Genomic DNA, 21,758 nt, shown 5'->3' with positions numbered 1-21,758 from the left:
ATTTTTTTCAAGATTTTATTTATTTATTCATGAGAGATACAGAGAGAGAGAGAGAGAGAGAGAGAGAGAGAGAGAGAGAGAAAGAGGCAGAGATACAGGCAGAGGGAGAAGCAGGCTCCGAGCAGGGAGCCCAACAAAGGACTCGATTCTGGGTCTCCAAGATCATGCCCTGCTGAGCCACCAGGGCTGCCCGAGAATTTTAAATTCCTTTTAGAAACACAACCAGTAGGCAGAAAATCAGTAAGGACATAACTAAACTCAACAATACCATCACTGTCCTTAATATCAACTATTTTCCAGAAATAGCAGAATACACATTCTTAATCTAACACGTAACACTCACCAAGTAGGCTACATTCAGGGCTATAAAACATATCTAAACAAATGTAAAGATTAGAAATCATGTATTGTTTGTTCCCAGACAACAATGGGATTAAATTAGAAACCATTAATAAAAAGATAGCTACAAAGTTCCAAAATATTTGTATATTAAACAACACACTAAAAAACACACACACATAGCAACAACAACACACTTAACATGTAGGTCAAAGAAGAAATCTTTAGAAAACATAAAAATATTTTAAACTAAATTAAAATGAAAACATAACTTAAAAAATTTTGTGAAACCCAGAAAACACAGTAGTTTCAAGGAAATTTATGGCATTGAATGCCCATATTAGAAAATAAGAAAGAACTTAAATCACGAATCAAGCTTCCACTCTAGGAAACTAAAAAAAAGAAGATAATCTTCAATCCAAAGTAATCAGAGGAAAATATAAGTAAGTATTAGAGTGGAAAACATAAAACTGAAAAAAAGAAATCAATAAATAAAATTAGTGTAACCAAAAGCTGATTTGAAAAGATCCGTAAGATGAGCTTCTAGCCAGGCTAAGTAATAACATAAATAGAAAACACTATTTACTACTTTCATAAATGTAAGAGGAAACCTCATCCCATGGACATAAAAAGGATAATAAAAGAATACTATGAACAACTCTATGCCCACAAATTCTATAACCTAGAGGAAATGGACCAATTCATTGAAAGACAATTTGCCAAAACTCACACAAGAATAACTGATGATCTAAAAAGGCTTATAAATACTAAAGATAAGGAATCAATAAATAATAACCTACCAAAACAGAAAGTGCAAGACCCAGACAGGTTTATTGGTGAATTCTACCAAAAATGTAAAAAGAAATTATATCAATTTTCTACAATTTCCTTCAGAGCATAGAGCAGGAGGAATACCTCCTAACTCATTCTATGAGCCAACATTAACACCAAAATAAAAAAATAAAAGACATTACAAGAAAACTATCGACAAATATATCTCATTAACAAAGACAATAAAATCTCCAAGAAAATATTAGCTAATCCAATGCAAAAAAACATAATAAGAATTATATACCATGAGCTATGTAAAATTATTCCTAGGGCACAAGGCTGGTTTACCATTTGTGAATCAATTACTATAATCTATCATAAAATCAATTAATCTATATATAAGAAAATTACTGGTATCAGTAAAGGCAGGAAAAAAAAAAACATTTGACAAAATCCAGCACTCATTCATGTTAAAAACTTAATAATCTAGGAATAGAGGGGAATTTTTCTCAAGTTCATAAGGATTATCCACAAAAACTCAACACCTAACATAATTAATAGGGAGAAATTCCAAGGATCCCCCCTAAGAACAAGTACAAGGATATCTCCTCCACCACTCTTTTTCAGCACTGTATTAGAAGTTCTTGCTAATGGAGTGAGGCAAAAAAAGAAAGTAAATAGTATACTGATTGTAAAGGAACACATAAAACTGTCTTTATTCACAGATGACATGATCATCTATGAAGAAAATCTAGAACTGATCAAAAAAAACCCTGAAACTAATAAGCAATTATACCAAGGTTGAAGACTACAGAATAAACAAAAGTCAACTGCTTTCCTATATACCAATAATGATCAAGTGGAATAAGACATTAAAAACACAATACCATTTACAGTAGCATCCCCTAAAAGTGAAAGAATTAGGTATAAATCTAACAAAATATGTACAAGAGCTACATGAGGAAAACTGTAAAACTGATGCATAAAACCAAAAATGAGATAAGTAAATGGACAGAAAATCCATGTTCATAAATAGGAATACTATTCTCAAGATCTCAGTTCTTCCCAACTTCATCTATAGGTTCAATACAATTCCAATCAAAATCCCAAAAAGTATTCTAAAGTTTATATTGAGAGGCAAAAGCCCAAGACAGCCAATACAATTACTGATGAAGAAGAACAAAGTTGGAAAACCAAAGTTACCTGATTTCAACAGGTATTATAAAGGCATAGTAATCAAGACAGTACTGACAAAAAAATTACACAAATAAATCATAGAACAGAATAAAGAGCCTAGAAATAGACTGACATAAATATGGACAACTTCTCATTGACAAAGGAAGGCCAAAGGCAGTACAATGGACTAAAGATTCTCTTTCAACAAATGATGCTGGAACAAGTAGATACCCACATTCCAATAAATGAATCTACACATAAAAATTAACTCAAAGTGGACCTAAATGTAAAATGCAAAACTATAAAACTTCTAGGAGACAAGAGAAAACATAGATGACCCAGGTACAGTGATGCAAGATACAAAAGCAAAACAAAATCCACAAGAAATACTTGATAACTAGACTTCATTAAAATTAAAAACTTTGGCTCTGCTGAAAAAACAGTATCAAGAAAATTAGAAGACAAGATAGAATGGGAGAAAATGTTTGCAAGACACATATCTGATAAAGAATTTTTATCCAAAACATACAAAGAACTCTTAAAAACTCAACAATAAAAAAACAAGCCCCTATTTAAAAATGGGCAAAGGAACTTAACAGACTCTCACCAAAGAAGATACATGGATAAAAATTAGCATATGAAAAGATGTTCCACATTATATGTCATCAGAGAAATACAAATTAAAACAAGAATAAGATACCACTACACAATTTTAAGAATGAACAAAATCTAGACCAATAATAACACCAAATGCTGGTGGAGATGTGGAACAAATGTGGAAAATACAGTGGTTTATATTATATGCATAAATGTACTTATGCAAACTGTATGGCATAAAGCTGGTTCTAAGTCACTATTTATTCTCCTACTACAGGCTTAACAATCCCCTTTGGAAGTTACCACATTTATTTTAAGATCAATATAAAGTAACCATTGTTTAATGGTAACACTTATTTAAATCTGTTAATTCTCATCATGAAAAGAGAACAAGATGATGAATAATAATGACAACAAATAATGATAATTTTAAAAAATTTAAAGCAAAAAGGATGAAACATAAATGAAATCTAAAAATAAATTTCAAATTCTACTCTCAAAATTTACATAGTAATCTATTAAAGTTTTAAAATGATCTCCAAAGGCATTCAGCCACAGACCACTGATTTGAGTATAAACAAAGTACAGCAAAATTCTAATATCATACACAATTATATAAGCAAAGTAATGTTGAATTGATTCATTATACCATTTCCTTCCTCATAAACATTTCGGAAAAAAATCAGAAAATTTTAGGATTATTTTAAATATACTAAGATTTTCAAGTGTCCTAAAATCATAATGCTTAATAACTAAGTTTGAAAAAAAGATTTAAAAACAAAAGTAAAGACTTTGATCCTCTAGTGTCTGACAGAAAAGGAAATTCACAAAAAGAACTTTGATTCCTGTTAAAATATTAATTAAAAGCATCTAGGTCCACAATACACTGTAATCTCATAAAATGAGATATGTGAAACTACTCATTTTTAACACAATACTACAAAACTATAACATTCAATTATTGGAATATCAATATGATTATAAATTTTTTCTTTCCATCATTTAACTTAAGTAAAATAAAAATTAAATTTTCTATAAAAGAAATATTAACATAAGTTTCATACTGGTTTAAAAACCCCAACACCCCAAGACATTTTAACACAGAATAAATAAATCTATCCTTGCTGTAGCATAACTTAACAAATAATCTTTGGTTAAAATCACCATGATTTCACCAAAAGATGAACTCTGGATAGAATTGTCTTAACTATTTTCAAATAATGTTTTATAAGTAAAACCAAAAGGGCTACAACTGGATCTATATACACCTCATGTTTATCCTATAATAATTTTTTACGTGTTGAATATTTCTTACTAAAACTGAATCCAATTAGTTTATTTTATCTACTAAACATAACCACTAAATTCTGTAAAGCCAAAGTGAGCACATTTTGCTTTTAGATCAAAGTTTATTCCCTATTTAACACAAAGAACATTTCTCACATTAGAGCAGGAAAATCCTGTACTGATTCAATGGCATTTATATATTCAGTGACATTTATATATTTATAGCCAGGGTTGGTCAGCGCTTGAGCATCTTGCCTTTGGCTCAGGTTGTGATCCAGGGGTCCTGGGATCGAGTCCCACATCAGGCTCCCTACCAGGAGCCTGCTTCTCCCTCTGCCTATGTCTCTGCCTCTTCTCTCATGAATAAATAAAAATCTTTTTTAAAAATTATTAATATATATACATTTCTCTATAGAAAACAGAAACAAAGTATAAGAAAGCCATTATGAGTAATCCATAAGAAGCACTACTTAAAATTAGGGAATGTTTTCATATAATCTATTTTACTATGATTATATATATAATGAAAATTAATGGACATACTAATATGTATCTATTCTTCTTCTTTTTTTTTTAAAGAGAAGAATTTATTTTTTAAGATTTTATTTAAGAGACACAAAGAGAGAGGCAGAGACACAGGCAGAGAGAGAAGTATGCTCCGTGCAGGGAACCCGATGTTGGACTCGATCCTGGGACTCCAGGATCATGTGCTGGGCCGAAGGCAGGGCACTCAAACTGAGCCACCCAGGCATCCCTGTATCTATTTTTCTGAATGGAAATGTACTATGGCATGTACACTATAGCATTTTCAAGGAAGAAAATATTCAGATAATAGAAATACCAAGAGAGTCATTTGAAAAGTTACAGATTATTTCAATTTGTTCACAGACATAAAAATATATGATAAAAGCTCATTAGACTCCGAAAATAGAAATTTAATACTTAAAATTTAAGCATGGCCTATGATGTGACTGACAGGGCAGCAGAAAACATATTAATTCTAAGGAAGAAGAAGTGCTCCAAGATATTGGAGATAATGTCTAAATGATGTGATGGTGGAAGTAATTTATACATAACAAGTAAATAAGAAAATTTCTGTCATTTAATGGAAATTAAATTGCTAATTATAATTTAGAAATGCTGCTGGCTTCTATGATGTAGTTTGGCATTCCTATATTACCGGCACCAGGAAAAACTATTCCCCCCTCCATTAGCCTATGTTACAATCTGTTTGACTTTCAGTTAATATGCAAGCTTCACTAAATATACCTGTGCTCTTTTCATGTTGGCCTTTAAAAATTACACTAATATATTTTAGGTACCAATGTAACCATAAACAGATAATGAAATTATGTAACAATGCTCCATTTGGATTCTGTCTCTATAACTCATGGAAGAAGTCAAGAAAGAAATAAATCAAGAAGGAAGAAAACAGATGGAAAGAATGGCAGAACAGTGGACAGACAGGCAGAGAAGGAGGGAGGGAGGGAGGAAGGAAAGTAAATCTACAATTTAGAAAATTTCATACTGAATTTTTAGAGCCAAAAAATATTTCCACAGAACTCCAATTATATTTTTAAAAACTACCAACCCATCATTCCCAAGTTATTTTTATTCTATACAACTAATATAAGTATTCAATGACCTCTGTATCTGGTGTTTTACAAAAGTAACTGAACTACACATATTTGAGACTAATTATTCACATTCCCATATATTAGTCCAAATTACAGATTTTTTATTCATTCACAATAAGCAAAAAACTAGGAAAGTACCAGAATTTAAAGCATACTATAAAAACAAAATAGCAAGAATGACTTCCACTAATGCTGATGTGGAAGTCAGCATTTCCCTCCACAAAAACTGACAAATAAAATAAAACAAAATTTCCACATGTAACCATTCAACCAGTGAAACAACAAATTAGAGGCATTTATTACTAAGAAACTACTACACCCTGAGGGAAGAAAATCAAGAGGCAGTGGCCTTTTTGATGGGACTAATAATACCCAAACCAACATCCCAGTGGAGAGGGGAACAGAGAAAAAACAGAAAGAAAATAAAATAAATAAATAAATAAATAAATAAATAAATAAATAAATAAATAAATAAATAACACATTGAGAAACCAAATGCTAAACACCATGAAGTAAACAAAACCTGGAGTTTAGACACGGCAAATTATTAAAACAAACAACAAATCAATTACCCATGAGCACCTGGCTGGCTCAGTCAGTAGAGTATGTGACTCCTGATCTCAGGGGTTTTGAGTTCGAACCCCATGTTGGGTATAGAGATTACTTAACAATAAAATCATTAAAAAAAAGAAAAAAAGAAAAGAAAAGAAAAGAAAAGAAGAAGAGGAAGAAAAGGAAGAAGAAAAGGAAGAAAGAAGAAGAAAGAAGAAGAAGGAAGAAGAAAGAAGAAGAAAAAGAAGAAGGAAGAAGAAGGAAGAAGAAGAAGGAAGAAGAAGAAGGAAGAAGAAAGAAAGAAAGGAAGAAGAAAAGAAAAAGAAGAAAGAAGAAAGAAGAAAGAAGAAGGAAGAAGAAGGAAGAAGAAGAAGAAAGAAGAAGAAGAAAGAAGAAGAAGAAAGAAGAAAGAAGAAAGAAGAAAGAAGAAGAAAGAAGAAAGAAGAAAGAAGAAAGAAGAAAGAAGAAAGAAGAAAGAAGAAAGAAGAAAGAAGAAAGAAGAAAGAAGAAAGAAGAAAGAAGAAAGAAGAAAGAAGAAAGAAGAAAGAAGAAAGAAGAAAGAAGAAAGAAGAAAAAGAAAGAAGAAGAAGAAAGAAGAAGAAGAAGAAAGAAGAAAGAAGAAAGAAGAAAGAAGAAAGAAGAAAGAAGAAAGAAGAAGAAGAAGAAGAAGAAGAAGAAGAAGAAGAAGAAGGAAAAGAAAACAAATGGGGTGCCTGGATGGTGCAGTTAGTTAAGCGTCTGACTCCTGGTTTCAGCTCAGGCCAAGATTTCAGGGTCCTGAGATCAAGGCCACGTCTGGCTCCACACTCAGCACAGAATCTGTTCAAGATTCTCTCTCTCTGCCCCTCCAGTTCATGCTCAATCTCTCTCTCTCAAATAAATAAATCCTTAAAAAAAAAAAAAAAAAGAAAGAAAGAAAGAAAACCAACAACCCATGGACAAGCAAAACAGAAGTCAAACTTGCTATTTTATCTGAAATATTCAGTTTTCAACCAAAATTACTACACATGTAAGGAAATTAAAAAGTGTGACTTGTAATTAAAAAAAAAAAAAAGCAGTCAACAAAATGACTCAAGTTCCAAAAGTCAGATTTTGAAAACACTTCAAAGACATACAATAAATATGTTCAACGAATTTTAAATTATGTTCAAATAATTAAAAGAAACAGATTAATAGTAAACAAGTTTTTCATTTTAATAAAGTAAAACTATAAAAACAAACCACATGAAGATTCTAGAGTTGAAAGGTAAACATGAAAAATGAAAAATTCAAAAAAAAAAAGGAAATGAAAAATTTGTAAGAGGTACTCAACAACAGATACAGCTGGCAAAAGACAGTCTGTAAAATTCAACAGATCAATAGAAATTACCCAGTCTGACGAACAGAGAGAAAATGATGAAAGCTAAATTAACAAACCTTTAGAAACCTGTGAGACAATGTAGTATTCCATCATAGGTATAATGCAAGAGCAAAAAAAAAAAAAAAAGAGGAATGGGGAAAAAAACTTTCTGAATAAACTATGGGGGGAAAAAATCTTCCAAAATTTCATGAAAAAACATTAACTTGCAGATCCAAGAACTCAGTAAGTCACAAAAGGATAAAAACAAAAAGAATCACAACTAAACCGAATACAGTCAAAATTCAAGGACAAAGAAAAAAATCTGAGAAGCATCAAAAGAAATATGACTCAACACGTAGAAAACAGCAAAAAATAGAAAGTTGACATCACAGCCGACAAAAGTCAAACCACAAAGTGCAAACAGAAAGAAGACTGAAAATTTTATATCCAACATAATTATTATCCAAAAATGAAGAGAAATAAAAGTATTCTCAACTGAACAGACTGAGAAAATGCATTGCTAACATGTCTTATAAGAAATAATAAAATCCACCAAGAAGAATGAAAACATAATTATTATTAAAGCATTAAATAAGAAAAATTTTTTTAGAAGAAAACTAGGGGTGCCTGGGTCACTCAGTCAGTTATCTTGATTCTGGCTCAGGTCATGATTTCAGGGTCCTGATATTGAACCCATCAGGCTCTGCATTCATTAGGGAGTCTGCTTAAGGATTCTCTCTCACTCTACCTCTGTCCCTCCCCCACAGCCTGGGTACACATGTGATCACTCACTCTCTTGTGCTCTCTAAAATAAATAAATCTGAAAAGATTTAAACATACATTAAATAACCTTACATTTCTCGTTAGAAACCAGCAAACAATTGAAAAATGGAAAAATATTTTAAAGTAACTAAAAGAAAAAAATTGAATTCTACCCAGAATTCTACATGCAGCAAAAATACCCTTGTGTGATGAAGGCCAGATAAAATTATAATCACAGGGGTGCCTGAGTGATTTAGTCACTTAGGCATCTGACTTGTGGTTTCAGATCAGGTCATGAGGTTGAGCCTTACTTCTGGCTCTGCACTCAGCAAGGAATCTGCTTGAGATTCTCTCTCTCCTTCTCCCTAGGCCCCTCCTCCTGTTCACACACTCACTCTAAAATAAATAAATCTTTCTTAAAAATTATATTCAGAAAAAATAATTTAAATATTCGTTTCAAAAAACTGCTCAACAGGAAATGTGAATAGAGTTCAAGAATGAAAAAAACAAAAGAAAAATATAAAAGATTTTTCTTCCTTTAAATTTTTAAAACATAAAGCAACTGACACTAAAAATTGTAACATTACCTAGAGAGACTTGTATTAAATGTAGTAACAAACAATGGCTGATGTTAAAGGGATACATAAAGTTGAAATCATTCTGTATTACATGTGAAGAAGTAAAATATTAGACTGTGAAATCTCTGTGCAATCACTAAAAAAATTATGCAGAAATAGATATAAAACCAAGTAGACTAATTTTACAAGAATACTAAAGGAATTCAAATACAAAGGACACAGGAAAAGAGATACAGGGGAAAAATTACCTTGGGACAAATAAATAATAAAATGCTCGGTGAAAATCATGTCTTATCAGTAGTTACATTAAAAGTAAGTAGTCTAGGGCAGCCCTGGTAGCTTAGCAGTTTAGCACGCCACCTTCAGCCCAGGGCGTGATCCTGGAGACCCAGGATTGAATCCCATGTCAGGCTCCCTGCATGGAGCCTACTTCTCCCTCTGCTTGTCTGTCTGTCTCTCTCTCAAATAAATTAAAAATCTAAAAAAAAAAAAAAAAAAAAAAAAAGTAAGTAGTCTAAACACAATGAGAAGACTTTCTCAGCATATATGTCAAAAAAATAAATAAATAAAACATTAAACTACCCTGCTTGTATTAGCAATAGTTTTCCACAAAAAAAGAACAGGATATATAAAGACTGAAAGATTTAAGGAATTAGCTCTCTCAATTATGGAGACTTGATAAATCCAAAATCTTCAGGGTAAACACATACATTGGAGTTTCAGAAAAAAGTAGTAAAATCCAAAGGCATTCTGTCCACAAAATTCATTTTTACTGGGGAAGGTCAATCTTTTTTCTATTTAAGTCCTTCAACTGATTTGATGAGGCCCATCCTCCTGGAAGGTTATCTACTCAAAGTCCATCAATTTATTTTTTTTAAAGATTTATTTACTTATTTATTTGAGAGAGAGAGAGAGCACGCATGTGCACACACACACACACAGGAAGAGGGAGAAGCAGACTCCCCACTACGCAGGTAGCTTGATTCAGGGCTCAATCTCAGGTCCCTGGAATCATCATGACCTAAGCTGAAGGCAGATGCTTAACCGACTGAGCCACCCAAGCACCCCTCAAAGTCCACCAATTTAAACATTGTTCTCATTAAAAAAAAATATTTTCACAAAAATATCTACAATAAGGTTTGACCAAATATCCAGGCACCATGACTCAACCATGTTGACACAAAATTAGCCATCACAATGTGTCAATAAGAAATTCAACAAAATATAAAGATACAAATAATTTTAAAGGATGGAAAAAAAGACATACCATGTAAACTCCATACTGAATGGGCTTCATACAACCAGTTAAAACTCATAACAGAAAAAATACTGACCTCCCTAGAAAAAGAGGGAATTCTGCCAGCAGACTGCACTTGGACTAGAACTGCAACATCAACTCTAACTTGCATCTCCAGCCTGCCAGCCCACCCTGTAAGGTCTGGACCTCTCGGACTCCGTAATCACAAGAAAAAATTCCTTAAAACCAATCAACCAATCTCTCTATATATACGTAAAGAGGTTCTTTTTCTCTGGATAGTTCTGAAAATACACTCCCTTAAGGACAACATATAAAGTCATCTCTGTCTTATAGCAAATGAGTACTAAGATGTACCAAAAAGGATCTGTAATAGAGGATCATTAAAGGATCTGTAGCTAGATCATTAAATTAGTTACTGTAGCTGATCATCTGGAAAAGTTCTTCGAACTTCTGTGGTCCAAAAACCTTATTAAATAGGATCATTAAAGGTTCTTCGAACTTCTGTGATCCAAAAACCTTATTAAATAAATGACTTAAAACAAAAGTATTCTAATTTTGTTGTTGATAACTGTTATGGACTGAATGTGTACCTCCCAATTCATATGTTAAAGCCCAGTATCACTGTATTTGGAGATGGGGATGATAAGGAAGGAATTAAGATTAAATGAGGTTATAAAGCTGTATCCTGGATACAACAGGATTGATATCCTCATAAAAAGAAACCAGAGAGCCTTCTTTCTCTTTGTTCTGTTGTATACACATAAACAGGTTGGATGAACACACAGTGGGAAGGTGGCTATCTATAATGCAAGAAGAGAACCCTTAAGACACTAACCCTGCTGGTACCTTGATCTTAAACTTCTAGTCCCCCAACTGTAAGAAAACAAGTTTCTGTTATTCAAGCAACCCAATCTATGATATTTTGTATGGAAGCCCAAGCAGACTAACACAATGATGATTTGGGATTGGGGATGAAGATAGCGATATTTAAAAGGTAGGAAAGAGATCTTTTCTTGCGGTGCAAATGAGTACTACTGTTCTAGGACCTAAAGATAATTCTGCCAAAGAATTCAGTCTTACAATACCTGTATAACAGCACTAATCATACAAAACACTAACATGATTTGCCTGGTCTATCTTCACAAATTAAATAATAACACATCCTCTATAATTAAAGATTTCTTCAAAAAACATAATACATAAAATAAATAGGTCTTATACCTTAATTCATTTATACTATATGATCCAGTAGTACTTTCCATTTTAAGAATCTTCTATCATTTTCAAACTAAACTCTTATATTAAATATATTTAAATCTCTGATATACAACTCTTACCGTAATCCATTCCTTTGGTCAAAAGCAGGAATCATAGAGTTAGGATGTTCTGACATTAATGCAACAAGCAGTTGTAGGACATCCATTAGATTGTCATCCTAAAATCAAAACAAAAAGCTTTTTAAATATGGAAAAAATAACTTTTTTTGAACATAAAATATTTCCAAAATGAAAAAAATTCCACTTAATTAGACATATGAGCAATATATATATATAGATAGATGATCCGTAAATGTTTATTGAAGCAACATACTATACTGTGTGTAGTATAACTTAACAGCATAGAAGCATATGTGAGTTCTGAAATGCAAAACAATTCCAAGACAATCCTACACAGTCTTGGTTGAATATTCCAGTATGTATGCATATTTAGAACCAGTTGGGCAATACTGACCCAAAAAGGACAAGGGAAGCAGCTATCAAAAGCTAGTTATCTCTGTTGCCCTGTTTATAGGATTTTGTTCACTGCTTTAGAACTGCAGCTATTTGAATATCTAATTTTCAGTAAGCTAATAAGCAGGTAACCTAGAGCTAGGGCACTGTGGCTTGGGAAAAGTATTATTTGAAAGATCTAAAAGATTTGTGAATTAACAATTTAAAAGAGAAGATCACTGTCAAGTACTTCACTCCTATAGAGAGTTAGGGTTAATAAAAAATAAAATCATATACAATAAGATTACTAGGCAGTTCAGCTGAAAAATCTTCAACTATTACAAGAAAAAGAAAATCAATGAATAAAACACCCAAATTAAGAGAAAATAGAAAGCACAGTATTATTATTTGAGTCAAATATGATCCAATCAAGAAATTTAATATACTTTTCTACCTCAGTTAAGAGTAAGTCAAAACAGCATCTCCCATTTATTGATAATTTTAAAAAGGCATTATTTCACACAGATATTTATTAAAACACAAAACAGTAATTATAAGATAGAAATGTAAATTATCATTTGAAATGCTTTGTTTTACATGAAATTCCATCAATCCAAATTTTACTTATTTAACAAATACTTAATCCAATTATTTTAATTAGATTACATCAGCATGTATTACATTTTCCCAGGGCAAAAATAAAAAAAATAAATAAATAAAAAAACAAGCATTTCAACCTATTTTTTTCAACCACATAATCACAAATCCCACTATAAGCAAGTTGTTTGACTTAACAGTATTTAAACATGCAAAATCAGTTGGAAGATTGTGTTACGAACTTAAACATCTAATCATTTTTAATAATTTTCATAACCTATTTTTCCATGTTACACTGGTTCCTAGAGATATGATGAAGGTATTTTCCACATACTTTCTTATTAATTCAATAAAATCTTTTTTCAAAACTTTTTAAAACTTTTCATGATTAATCTCAGAGTCATCTTGTGGTAATAAAGGATATTTAAATGAAAATTGACAAGATTTAGTTCCTAAATACACTTATTCTCCATTATAGTTATATTAATGAAAGATTATTTTAACTGTTTTTTACTTTAAAAAGAAAGACCATAATGAGCTTCAAAAAACAAAATCCCAAAATATAAAATTTAAATGTTACCTCATGCATAGTGAGTAGGTAATTAAGAATGGCCTGAAGTTCATCTTCTTTGACTCCAGAATCCTTTAAAATTATAATATAAGTATCTTATACTTGCATATAAAAAACATTTTTTGAAAAGTAAATAATACACCTAATATCTGTCAACGTGGTCAATTGCTATAAATATACAAAGATACTATCACATAGAACCGAAATTTAAAACATGAATCAGGGGAAACACTAAAGCTATGCAATAATCAAGACTATGCAGAAGTCGGGCAGTTGGGTGGTTCAGTTAAGTCTCGCCTTTCACACAATAGTTTCCCTGCCCAGTGAAGAGTCTGCTTCTCTCTACCCTCCTGCCCCCCTTCTTTACCCCTTTCCTAGCTCAAATAAATATTTCTCCTTCAAATAAATAAATAACATCTTAAAAAGGAAAAAAAAGACTGCACAGAAGTCAAAAGAAATGATATAAAAGTATCCTGTTTTCAGAACCATATATGATAGGCTATCTAATTAAGCTCCAGAATCCTGGAGTAAGAAAAACAATAATTAATGATAAAAGAGTACTATTCATGTCTATCACTCCACTAAATACAAAAGACAACTCTTCTATTAAATCTGGAGAGTAAATGAAAGCTTCTAAAATTATGAGTTAAAACACCAAGTACTAACAACTGTGCAGTATTGTTCCTTGAGGAAAACACTGCACTTTTAAATATGAACTCAGTACATAAATTTTCAACCTATCCCATTAATTTATTATTGATAAACAAAGCTGCGATGAGAAAAAGAATAATAAGAATGAGAATTAGGAAACAAAAACACACAAAAAAATTTAAAAATATAAAAATCAAGGGATAAATTTTTTATAAATGTAAATAAGGTATCTGAGTCTAAAAGATATACTAAAACTTTGGTCTATTTAACATAATATTAAATTCCATAAAATAAGAAAATGACATAGGAAACTAGTGAATAAAATATTGACCAAAAAATACATTTATATATTGCAATCTTATAAAACCGAAACACCTTCCTTAAAAATAATAAATTTTACTTTACCTAACTACAGAATAATAAGGGACAAATGTAATTTCTAAAGACTGATACATCTTTCTGGTACCTTTAGACATGGAAATTTCTTCTCAAAATCTGAATGTCAGGTACAAGTGGTCCACTACAAATGAAACCTTCTTGAAGAGTTTTGTTGACTAATGTATCACTACTGCCAAGAATAATACTTAGTACTACTTAACAGAAACTCAAAAAATATTTACTGAATGAAAGAATGAATCCCCTTGAGCCCCTAGAGAAATTCATATAACATATATATTACAATTATCAATCTCCAATTCTTCAATTATGTATTTCCTTATGTGTGCAGGAGAGAACAAAAAACATAGAAACAAGTTTCTTTCAGAGTATTTTCCAATGTGTAACACCAATCCAAAAAAAAAACACCCAAAATTGTATATTATGTGAAATTTTAAGTTAAAATTTTAAGTTATAAATTAAAATACAGAACATGCTAAAGGAAAAGTAGTATAAACTCACCTTCATCACTAACTGCTTAATGAACATCAACAAGAATGCTCGTAGAGAAAGTATTTCTTTTTGATTAGGTCGTGGTCCATCTTTGAAAAAAATAATATACACACACACTTAGTGTTTCAAAAACCTCAAAGCAAGGTATAAAGCTTTTAGTTTGTTCCATGCATTTATGAGAACAATAAAAGTGAGTCACCCAAAAAGTCAACATTATCATTTAGAATTGAAAGAAAGATGGTTTCCCCGACAAGCAAAAACTAAAGTTCATCGCCACTAAACATACCTTACAAGAAATATTAAGGGGAATTCTTTAGGCAGAAAAAAAGACCATAACTAGAAAGAAGAAAATATAGGAAAGAAAAAAATCATATTGCCAAAGGCAAACATATAGTAAAGGTAGTGGCTCATTCCCTTGTAAAGAGAGTATAAAGACTGAAAGACAAAAAAAAAGTTAATCAAATCAATTATATCTATAATAATTAGTTAAGAAATATACTAAATAACAAGTTTAAAATATGATATCAAAATATAAAACATTGGGAGATGAGGAGAGTAAAAATGTAGTCCTTTAAGAATGCATTTGAACTTAAGAATCACCAACTCATAATGGACTTTATACATATGTTAGATATGAAGCTCATGGTAACTACACACAAAAACCTCTATAGTTGCACTAAAAATAGAAAGAAAGGAATCCCAACTGAACACTAATAAAATCATCAAATCACAAGAAGAGCAAGAAAGGAACAGAAGAACTACAAAAACAACCAGAAGACAACTAACAAAATAGCAATAAATATGTAACAACTGTAACAACTTTGAATGTAAATGACAAAAAAAGAAAAAAACAGGCCCTCTACTACCAACAAGAGAATCCCTCTTTAAAGACACACATAGACTAAAAGTAAAGTAATAGAAAAAGATATATCATGAAAATAGAAATGAAAAGAAAGCTGGCCTGGCAATACTTAAATCAGATAAAGCAGACTTTTTAAAAAGCTGTAAGAGACAAAACACATTACATAATAAAAGGGATTAACCCAACAAGGTGTAACACTTATAAATGTTTATGTGCCTAACATTGGAGCCCTTAAATATAGAAAGCAAATATTACCAGACAAAAATGAGAACCTGACAGTAACACAATAAAAGTAGGGGATTTTAACATATCCTTGTATCAACAGATAGATCATCTAGACAAAATAAATAAGGAAACAGTGGCCTTAAATAACAGATTAGGCCAACTATACTAAACAGATAAATACAGAATAGTCCATCAGGAAGATACATTCTTCTCAAACACATGAAACATTCTCTAGAATATTAGCATGACAGGCCACAAAACAAGTCTCAATAAATTTAAGACTGAAACCATATGAAGTGTCTTTCCAACCATAATGATATAAAACTAGAAATCAATTACAGAGTAAAACTGGAAAAAACACACGTCACTAAAAAACCAATAGGACAATAAAGATATAAAAGAGGATATTAAAAAAATACCTTGAGACAAATGAAAATGAAACAATGTTCCAAAATCTATGAAATGCAGCAAATGCAGATCCAATAGGGAAGTTTACATCAAAACAGGCCCACCTCAAGAAGTAAGAAAAATCTCTAAGACATCCAGATGGCTAACAGGCACATGAAAAGATGCCCAACATCACTAACATCTGTGAAACGCAAATCAAAACCATAATGAGATTTCACCTCACTCCTGCCAGAATGGCTAAAATCAAAAAGACAAGGAGTATTTAGTATTAGAGTGAATATAGAAACCTTTGTGCACTGTTGGTGGGAATGTAAACTGGTATAACCACTATAGAAAACAGTATGGAAATTCCTCAAAAAATTAAAAATAGAATTACCATACAATCCAGCAATTACAGTTATAGGTATTTATTCAAAGAAAACAAAAACATTTAATTCAAAAACATATATGCATATATGTTAAGCACATCATTATTTACCATACAAAGATACAGAAGTAACCTAAATGTCCATCAACTGATACATGAAGATGTGGCATGTGTGTACATACATACACACACAAACTGGAATATTACTCAGCCTCAGAAAAGAATGAAAACTTGTCATTGTGACAACATGGATGGGCCTAAAGCGTATTATGCTATGTGAAGTAAGCAGACAAAGAAAAATAGTTTATGACTTCACTTGTATGTGGAATCTGAAAAACAAAACAAACAAAGCAAAACAGAAACAGATTCATAGATACAGAAAACAAACTAACAGTTGCCAGAGAGGAGGAAGATGGGAAGAAGATGGGAGGATGGACAAAATAGGTGAAGAGGTTAAGAGGTAAAAATTTTCCCATTATAATATAGTAAGTCACAGGGATTTAATGTACAGTGTAAAGGAATATAGTCAATAATACTGTAACAACTTTATATGTTGACAGATGGTAACTAGACTTATTGAGGTGACCATTTCATAATGTATATAAATATCAAATCATTATGTTGATACTAATACAATACTGTTTGGCAATTATTCTTCAATTTAAAGAATTTTATGCCTGTAGGAAGACATTCAAACTCACATACAATAGTATATAAGTGCTCCATTTGTACAAAATGGATTATTTTGAAACTACAATGAAGGAGTTTATTTTTGATTAAGGTAAAATGAATTCCAAAACATGAAAATGAGGTAATAAAATCTGTACTCAATAATAATAAGCACTTATATTTTAAGACTCTGAGAATCTTAGTACAATAACAAGTTTACATAGAAAAAAGAAAATCCAAATATATGTGAATTTAGTGGGGAAAAAAAAACTTCTGTTACTCTTGTATAAGCTAATACAAAAATTTTAAAAAGTACACCTCAACACAGTTTGGTTCATTTAAAAGGGATACATTTATGTTGACTACCTCTGACATCTCCTCCCCTTCTTGGAAAAGTCCTTGGTCACACATGGCCCACATTAAAGTCAATTTTCATGTCTCAATCTCTAAGAAGAAAGCTTTTGAAACCAAATACCCATTGTTATAAGATTCTAAAGTATCTGTTTGCTTCATATTTTCTGCAATTTTCCCTCTACTAATTACTATTTACAGCTAGTTCTTAGACCACCAAAGCACAGGACCACCATGACCTCAAACAGATCAACTAAAATAAGAAAAAATTGCTTAAGATTTGTTCCTCATGACAATTTTTAGACAAAGAATAAGTTACAGAGTTACAACAGAATCACAAATTTGTCCAGCTCTCTCACTTGAAGTATGAGACTTTCCCAAGGTCACTAATCAGTTATAAAATCAATGCCAGGATACAAAACTAATACCCAGGACAGCACATGATACACCTATAGTACCATCAAATAGTCATTAGGAAATTATGACCTAGGTTCTATATCTGCCACAACCTTATCATCTTAAACAGATTATATAACTTCTATGTGCACTCACATTTTTCTAAATTATACATAGTATATTCTCTAAGAAAAAGCAGATTATAAAAGGGATAAAGAAAGCACTGTATTAATAAGAAATGTGTTTATAAATCACTGAACAGCCAAAGTATTTAAGTAAAATGACTCTCCAGCATCAATTTCCTGATTTCAAACAGCAGCTCTCAATTTTTATCAAGGCACTGAACCAATTACCACTTTCAGATCATATATTTCAGAGGTGGGAAGGGCTTCCATGCCCATTTATAAGCAATCAGAAAAATTTCTGCCTGCCTAACAGGGGTATATGATGCAATCAAAATTAATAAGCAAGAAAGAGACTTTTGCTGGAAATGCTCAATACTGGTAGACACTCTCTTGCTAGACTTAAGGATGTGAAGGTAGAGTCGCTGCTTGGTTCTATAAGGGAAAGAATACATGAAAAGAGCCAACAGAAGAACTGGGAAATGGAGAGATACAAATTGAGTTCAAGGAGCATATTCTGAACCCTTGCACTAAGTTCAACTGATAATGCTAGTTTTTTGAGCTGATTAAAACTCCCTTTTACAATACCTAATTTGAAGCACGTTGCACTTAAAACCAAAAGACTCACCATTTGTCAAAATTTTTATTTTGATACCTTCCATAAATTTCTTACATGATGAATACTATCTCTCCAGTAATTTCGCGATTACACAAAAAAATTACTGAACTTTTGTAACTTTATTATATTATTTATTAGAAGTAGATATACCCCTAGTTTTGGGGAATCTCCATTTCCCCCAAAAAATGATTTTCAATGAGTCTCATTATGATAATTAGCTTCACCATCAATACCATATGCCAATATAGAAATTCTCATTTTCAGTGCTTTAATAATACCATCCTACTTATATTTGCTCTGCAAACAACTTATACCAGCAGAAGGAGCATTCTTCCATAGAACTAGTAAGTTATTAAATTCTGGCAACCAGGGGATCCCTGGGTGGCTCAGTGGTTTAGTGCCTGCCTTCGGCCCAGGGCATGATCCTGGAGTTCCAGGATCGAGTCCCACATCGGGCTCCATCCATGGAGCCTGCTTCTCCTTCTGCCTGTGTCTCTGCCTCTCTCTCTCTCTGTGTCTCTCATGAATAAATAAATAAAATCTTTAAAAAAAAAAAAAGAAATCTGGCAACCAAAATTCAGGACAAACTATTAAAACTATCAATAACATTAAAATAAAATTTTGCCAGGATGATATTCAGAAAAACTTCAAGAATAATATATTATTGGTTAAAACAAAGAAACAAGAAAATCTAAGACAAAATATATAAACAGAGATGATATACCTAATCCCTTTGGGGTGATACCACTTCGATCCTGAGGATTCACTGCCCAGTAGTAGTACTTCAGTGTATGCATGATGAGAAGCACTGTTCCAACTCTCCGAATGGCATTATATATGTTGACTGTACCAATGAATTCCGTGGATAGGTAAGTATAGAGTGTCAACTGAACCTAGAGAATCAAAATGAAGAACTTATATCAAAGAATCATCCCTGATTCCAATAATACTCTCAGACTGCTTTACTTGGATCATACTTGTTCCAAAAAGATGCTCAGCTTGATGGTAAGTAACATCCATGCTAAAGGATAACACATATCCACTTACATGCACATAGACACTTGAACATAACACACACAAAAGTATTTACCTGGTAAATGCTTCTTTTACAGTAACATTATAAAGGAAACATCCTCTAATATACCAAATTTTTATAGCACTATTTCATAGAAATAACTGTTTAACTCCTATTAAACGACAATTATTCATTTAGAAGTTATTATACATAATTTCTTTATAGTAAGCTTACCATTTATAGTATAGTTGTTATCATTTATGCATAGTTGTTTTAAGAAGCTGGAAATTTAAGAACTTAGTAACTGCAAAATATAAGCTCTTAAAATATAAAGAAACTATATAAGTACACTATACCACTACACAGTTCATATTAATACAAAATTTCAGTGAAATTATGGCTCTAAAACTCACCAACAGTTCCAATCCCATACTTTCAACAGCACAAAATAAGAACTGCTTTTGTTCTACTATTGTGTCAAAATCAAAAATTTTTCAATTCACTGCTAGTAGATACACTTTGTAAGTGGAAAAATTTTAAGTAGGACATATATACTCTTCCCTTAACCAAAGACCAAACCATTCTCAATCATTTTAAATGGAACATTCATATTATCTCCCTAGACACTGACAGCATTTTCATTTTCTACCTTGCAAGATATGTCAGTGTTACCTGGTACTTCTTTAGAGAGCAAAAATTATCTTCCAGATGTCCTATAAGTAATCAATATTAAATGAATTAGGGAATCAATTAGTAACCATATATGGTAAAGAGTGGCAGATTCTGAACCACTTAAAATTGATGTTCAATTTTATGATGATGATTGTTTAGAAAACAGTGGAATATCCCACTGTCTCACTGAAAAATAATATTATGTTGATGTAGCTGATGTTATTCAAATGGATAGGACTAGTTACTTGTTATTGAGGCTATAAAACACTTTTGACAGGGTTCAAAATTCTTAGCCATACTATTTTAGTCATTTAGAAAATCTTTACATCCACCTATTCATAGTGATGTATTATGGAAAATAATGACATATACATTGTCCCTTGGTAGCTGAAATCCAAGTGAAAAAATGAAAAACACACACAAATTTAAGTAAAAAAAAAAAAAAAAAAAACACCCAATGTAATAAAGATGCCTATTGAAACATAAAGGTCACTTAAGGAAATTCCTTAAAAAGTGTCTAGAATTGGGGCACCTGGGTGACACAGTGGGTTAAAAGTTTACCTCCAGCTCAGGTCATGATCCCAGGGTCCTGGGTTTGAGGCTTATCTCCTAGGAAGAGCTTGCCCCTCTCCCACTGCTTGTGCTCTAATAAATAGAATCTTTTTTTTTTTTTAAGTGTCTAGAATTAACACTTTTATAAAGGGGCATCTGGCTGCTTCAATTGGTAGAGCATACAACTCTCGATGTCAGGGTTGTAAAAGTTAGAGCCCAACACTGGGCATAGAGAACTTTAAAATAAAATCTTTAAAAAAATAAAAGAAACATTAAGTATGTAATTAACTGCATATAGTTAATTGCAAAATATGTAATTAATTGCAAGATGAGTAGCAAAGAGTTATTAGAAACTATCGATTTGAAGGTCAGAGAAATTATTATAGAATAAGCTAAAATACTCAAAAAAGCCTGAATAATAAAATAGGTATTAAGGTTGGCTTTGAAGATTAGTAGTAAAATAGGTAGAACAAAAGATGAAATTTCAAACAGGGAAAATGGTAGATCACACAATAGGTTTCCCAAGATCTGAACATGGTCCTCAATCCTGCCTGTGCATGAGAATACCCAAAAAAACATGTTTTAAAACCCAAAAAACATGTTTTAAAAATGCTGATACCTGGGTCCTACCTCAGCCCAAATAAAACACAATGTGGAGTGGAAGGAGTGGAAATATGTTTTTTATTTTAACAAAAAAAAAAAAAAAAAAAAAAACCTCTTCCAAGAAGTTCTATCAACAGCCAAGGCAGAGAACCTCTGCTCTGGGATAACGTTTTAGAACCTGCCTA

At 31.7% G+C, this 21,758-nt stretch overlaps 1 protein-coding gene across 1 annotated transcript in view; it reads right to left on the bottom strand.

The window, feature by feature from the left end:
* Positions 1-21,758, bottom strand: part of LRBA (LPS responsive beige-like anchor protein) — a 730,439-nt gene that overhangs the window by 580,259 nt on the left and 128,422 nt on the right. The window contains 4 exon segments of the mRNA XM_041738215.1: positions 11,634-11,731; positions 13,183-13,245; positions 14,722-14,801; positions 19,456-19,624. Of these exon segments, the coding sequence (XP_041594149.1) occupies positions 11,634-11,731; positions 13,183-13,245; positions 14,722-14,801; positions 19,456-19,624 (410 nt within the window).

The sequence above is a fragment of the Vulpes lagopus genome, chromosome 23 (genome assembly GCF_018345385.1).
Source record: "Vulpes lagopus strain Blue_001 chromosome 23, ASM1834538v1, whole genome shotgun sequence".
NCBI lineage: Eukaryota > Metazoa > Chordata > Mammalia > Carnivora > Canidae > Vulpes > Vulpes lagopus.
This window is presented reverse-complemented; position numbering and strand designations above follow the sequence as displayed.